At 44.9% G+C, this 5,578-nt stretch overlaps 1 protein-coding gene across 2 annotated transcripts in view; it reads left to right on the forward strand.

Moving 5' to 3' along the window:
• The window catches only part of SIDT1 (SID1 transmembrane family member 1), an 87,191-nt gene extending 83,554 nt beyond the window's left edge, over window positions 1–3,637 (forward strand). Inside the window, exons 25-26 of one of the 2 annotated variants that reach the window (XM_007453144.1) lie at window positions 306–419; window positions 3,547–3,637. In XM_007453144.1, the coding sequence (XP_007453206.1) occupies window positions 306–419; window positions 3,547–3,609 (177 nt within the window). In that variant the 3' untranslated portion in view covers window positions 3,610–3,637. The remainder of the gene's footprint in view (window positions 1–305; window positions 420–3,546) is intronic. The other variant, XM_007453145.1, reaches the window with a different exon arrangement.
• The last annotated feature ends 1,941 nt before the right edge of the window (window positions 3,638–5,578 follow it).

Here is a 5,578-nt window from a genome sequence, read left to right on the forward strand (position 1 = left end):
GCGGGCCTCTCACTGTTGTGGCCTCTCCCGTTGCGGAGCACAGGCTCCGGACGTACAGGCTCAGTGGCCATGGCTCACGGGTCCAGCCGCTCCGCGGCCTGTGGGATCTTCCCGGACCGGGGCACGAACCCGTGTCCCCTGCATCGGCAGGCGGGCTCTCAACCACTGCGCCACCAGGGAAGCCCGGAAGCTAACTTTTTGACCCAGGCACCTGGTAGTGACTTTTGAGGTTTCTGGATACTCAGTCCTCTAAGGAGCTGAACTGTGGGAATGCCCCCACTACATCCTGCCTCACCTTCTTCCAGGGAACGCCAGCCGAATCCCGAGAGAAGAATCGAGAGTGTATCCTGCTGGATTTCTTTGATGACCATGACATCTGGCACTTCCTCTCTGCTACTGCCCTGTTTTTCTCATTCTTGGTGAGTTTATAAAAACTTTTTTCATTTCTTCTCGCTTTACATCCTGTACCCCTTTTTTTCTCTTCCCCTCTTTCTTACATCCCCTTTTGTATTTTTAATTTCCCTTTCCAAGTCTTCATTATAATTCAATGTACAGAATATCTTATTTCTTTTTTACACTGTATCCTTAGATTAGATCTTTATTTTCATTCTCCTTTTACTCTTCAATACTTTAAGACACAGAGTGATAAAATAATTTTTCTTCAGTTGTGCAATGTTTGGACTGAATTGTTGATTAGAACTCACATGCCCAAATCCCCCCGGAACCACTTTTGGCATCGGCTACAATCTCAGCCACACTAGGTTATTCCTTCTTGTGCTATACTCACATTCCTCCCCCTCTTCCAGTCTCACTGCATGTCTTACAAACATTTCACAGGTTCTTGGAGTGGCTCAGGATAGCAGCCAGGCCTCTTTTTGCCTTCTAACCAGTCTCTTCCAAATCTCTCCTGTAGTCCCTCCATTTTTTGCCCAAACAGCTTTCCAGAAGCCATGCATATTATAACAACCCAGGATGAGAACTGCCAGCCACTTCCATCTTAATTTTGGCTTTTCCAAAATAAAAGCCCATGGTGCCTGTACACAAGGTCGTTTAACAAATAACACTGGGTTGGCCAAAAAGTGCCTTCAGTTTTTAAGTAAAAATAAAGGACATTTTTCATTTTCACCAAGAACTTTATTGAACAACGTATTCACCCTTTTGTTCCACTACCTTCTGCCACTTTTCAGGCAACTTCATAATTCCATCTTCCCAAAATACTTTATCTTTTTGAGCAAAGAACTGTTCCAGGTGCCTTTTACAGTCTTCCAGGGAATTGAGTTTTTTTCCATTAAGAGGATTTTGTAAAGACCAAAATAAATGGAAATCCGAAGGTGCAATGTCTGGTGAATACGCTGATGAATCAGAACTTCCCAGCCAAGCTGTAACAGTTTTTGCCTGGTCATCAAAGAAACATGCGGTCTTGCGCTATCCTGATGGAAGATTACGCGTTTTCTGTTGACTAATTCTGGATGCTTTTCGTCGAGTGCCGCTTTCAGTTGGTCTGATTGGGAGCAGAACTTGTTGGAATTAATCATTTGGTTTTCTGGAATTAGCTCATAATAGAGGACTCCCTCCCAATCCCACCATATACACAGCATCACCTTCTTTGGATGAAGACCGACCTTTGGTGTGGTCGGTGGTGGTTCATTTCGCTTGCCCCACAGTCTCTTCCATTCCACTTTATTGTACAGTAGCAACTTTTCGTTGCCTGTCACAATTTGTTTTAAAAACGGAACTTTTTATATTTGTTTTTATTTTTGGCCGTGTTGGGTCTTCGTTGCTGTGCATGGGCTTTCTCTAGTTGCGGCGAGCAGGGGCTACTCTTTGTTGCAGTGCACGAGCTTCTCATTGCAGTGGCTTCTCTTGTTGCGGAGCATGGGCTCTAGGTGCACGGGCTTCAGTAGTTGTGGCACGCAGGCTCAGTAATTGTGGCGTACAGGCTTAGTTGCTCTGAGGCATGTGGGATCTTCCCAGTCCAGGGATCAAACCCGTGTCCCCTGCATTAGCAGGCAGATTCTTAACCACTGCACCACCAGGGAAGCCCAAAACCAGAACGTTTTCATTACGTTTAAGTAGAGAATCACATGCGGAAATACAGTCAAGAAGTTTTTTTTCACTTAACTTAACGTGAAACCCAAACATCAAAGTGATTCACATAACCAAGCTGGTGCAAATGATTTTCAACGCTTGATTTAGATATTTTGAGTATTTCGGCTATCTCCCGTGCGGTATAACATTGATCGTTCTTGATTAATGTCTCGATTTGATCGCTATCAACTTCAATTGTTCTACCCGACTGTGGAGCATCATCCAGCGAGAAATCTCCAGCACAAAACTTCACAAACCACTTTTGACATGTTCGATCAGTCATAGCACCTTCTCCACACACTGCACAAATCTTTTTTTTGCGTTTCAGTTGTTTTTACCTTTCTTGAAATAATAAAGCATAGTATGCCGAAATTGTTGTTTTTCTTCCATCTTCAACATTAAAATGGCTACACAAAAATTCACCAATTTTGATAGGTCTCTTTTTAAATGCACGCTGATAGGACAGCTGTCACACACCATCTAACAAAATTGTTCCAAATGAAGTTTGGGCAACTAAATGCTACTAGGGCCGTCTTACGGAAAAAACCGAACGAACCTTTTGGCCAGCCCAATATTAGGCCTCCTGGTTTCACGCTGCCCACTTACTTTAGTCGTGTCCGTGTAACCTCAAGAGCGGAGCAAGGCTACCCCCTCGTGGCCAGTTTGGGAAGTTCAACCAGTCTGTATAAACATCATTCCTGACGGCTTTTATCTTTGATAGTCACCTTCTCTAGAGAGACAGAGACAACAAGAGTGGAGCTAAGGGTTCCATGTGGAGAGAGTGATGGTAGAGGGAACTAAAAGTGGAGGATTAGGGTACAATTCTTATATGGCAATATTCTATGCAACAAGATTTCATTCCGTTTAGGTCCCGACCCAAATGTCCCCTCCTAAGTGGTAATGATGTCCCTGGCCACCCGATGAGAAACAAAATTTTATACATATACAACTGAATCACTTTGCTGTATACCTGAAACTAACACAACATTGTTAATCAACTATACTCCAAAATAAAATAAAAATACAAAATTTAGAAAAATAAAATTTTAACCAAAAAAATTTTTTTACCTTGCCCCATCCCATACTTCCTATATCCCCACCACAGTTTAATTATTATCCTTAGTACATATTACTAGCTAACATACTTGACTTTGCTCAGGCATTTGCTTCATGTCTGAAGCCTTCTCTCAAATGTAAGCCCCACCAGCGTAGGGATTTTTGTCTCTTTTGTTCTAAGCCATATCTCTAGCACCTGGAATAGCACTTAATAGACCCTTGATAAATATTTGAATTAATAAATGAACTATGTAATTATGACAAGTGCCTGTTAAGAGCACGGCGTTGCAGAAAGCTGCAGAAGACATGAAAACAAGTAAGGGCACTTGTGAGTCTTTGGGAGAAAATAGGGACTTATTGCAACTGTGGGTTCCTCTCATTTCTCTGCTTCTCTCATTTCAGGTTTTGTTAACCCTGGATGATGACCTGGATGTGGTTCGGAGAGACCAGATCCCTGTCTTTTAAGCGTCCAGCATGGAGAGCAGGGAGAGAGAGCAACCAATCTTGGTGCTGTTTCATGAAAAATACAGGGACTGCAGCAAAGTAACCACTGCCAAATGCTCCACTCACCCTCTGTTGGGTTGGCTCTGTACACATTCCCGCAGGGAAGAGAGGAGATACAGGGGGACCCAAACCTGCAAGAAGGGAGGCAGCAACTGTGGACAGAGTCAAGCCCTTCAGAGTCAAAAAACACCCACCTTCTGCCACTACTCTGAGTTAGATGTGGACAAAAGCTGCATCGAAGTTGCCCTTGGGACCACTCCCACCCTCACCTGATATTCGCCAGCCATGCGGGGACCATGCTGCTCTCCGCCCTCCAGCTGCCTCCCCGCCCAGAAACTCCAGGGTGGCCCCCATGCACCTCTGTAACATCTGCTGCACTAGACATCCCAAAACACCAGCCCACTTCTCCAAAGTCCTGGAATGATGTGATTCCCTAGAGTCTGGTAGAGGGGTGGCCCCAAGGCCCTACCCAACTAGGATAGATGTTTTGTAGCACCAGCTCGTCACCTCCACCAAAGGAATGCTGTACGCTTCCCCCAGGTTCCTGACCGCATTAGGAGGACTCTACATCAGGCTGGGTCACCCGCTCCTGGCAGGTAACTGTCCCTGAGACCAAGGTGTGGGTGCTTCCCTGTTCCTTGGTGTCTTCATCTCACTGCTGTGTGTTGACCCCCTGACTCAGGCTCTACCTTCTTGGGAAGGCCACTTCTCCCCAGACCAGCTCCAAGGTGGAAGGGGAAATGGGAAAACTCTTCCAGCAGCAGGAGGCACCAGAGGAATGACCGACAGCACTAGGAGACTGGTGACATCAGCATCAAGCACTCAGACCTCACGTTAAGGACCTGGGCTCCTGGAGCAGATTCAGCGAGGGCAATTAGGCCTCCAAGTCAAATAGCTCCATTCTGTGCCTGCACCACCCTTGGGGAAGAAATCAGTGTTCTAAGCAGGGGCACTGCTCTCGGGCTCCTGTACAACCGGCCAAGCCCCTCCTCTGCTGCTTTATGCAGATCAGGGGCTTTAGACTTTCTCCTGAGTTTCTCTGGAGGCCAGTCTCAGGGTGAACACATCTCACTCCTCCTCTCCAGCTGCAAAGAGCTCAGCCGGTTTTGGGGTGGGGCGGTTGTCTCTCTGACACACCTGATTCACATTCACTCCCCAGGATGGTGTTGAAACACTCAGTGTCCCACTTCACTCTCTCACTATCCATCAGCTCTGCCCCCAGGAAGTCCCATTTTGACCAAACTCCTGTATTGCCTGCGATATGACGTCATCAGAAAATTTACATGCAAATGTGCATACACAGATACATTTGCCTGTGAAATTGAAGTCACCTTCTCACCTCTGCTTTCTTGATCCTTCATTAGAAGGATCCTTCATTCTTTTTTAAATATATATATATAATTCTTTCTCTAAAATAATGTTCAAAAACACATTTTGGAAGTTTGAATGGCAAACTTTCCCTGATTTTAAGAACACAAAGATGCTTTCAATGAAACATTATGATTTTTTTGCTAAAATGCCCCCAAATTCATAATTGGTGTTGTTATTCTTTATTCCTTAAAAATTGTTGGCTTCCATAGGCCATATGAAGGCCACCTATTAAATGGTTGTGTCAATCTAACATTTAAAATAAATTTCGAACCTGTTTAACTTGGCTGATTTGACCTAATTCTTTTATTTTCAATGCACTAAAAGTTTTCAAATCCAAAAAAAAGCGGGGGTGTGGGGTGGTGCAGAATGCGAACGACAAAGTCTGTTCAAGCAGCCCTGTGGCCTGAAGTGAATAAATTGTAGGACACATTACCTGTTCGGTAGCTTGTCTGGGAAATATGTCCATGGAAATGGGGAAGGGGCCCCAGAGAAATGGATGGACTGCGCTGCTGTATTCTTGACCGTTTTCTGACAAAGTCTGTCTTGTGCTACAAACTTA

This window comes from Lipotes vexillifer, unplaced genomic scaffold (genome assembly GCF_000442215.2).
Source record: "Lipotes vexillifer unplaced genomic scaffold, Lipotes_vexillifer_v1.1 scaffold1319, whole genome shotgun sequence".
Taxonomy (NCBI): domain Eukaryota; kingdom Metazoa; phylum Chordata; class Mammalia; order Artiodactyla; family Lipotidae; genus Lipotes; species Lipotes vexillifer.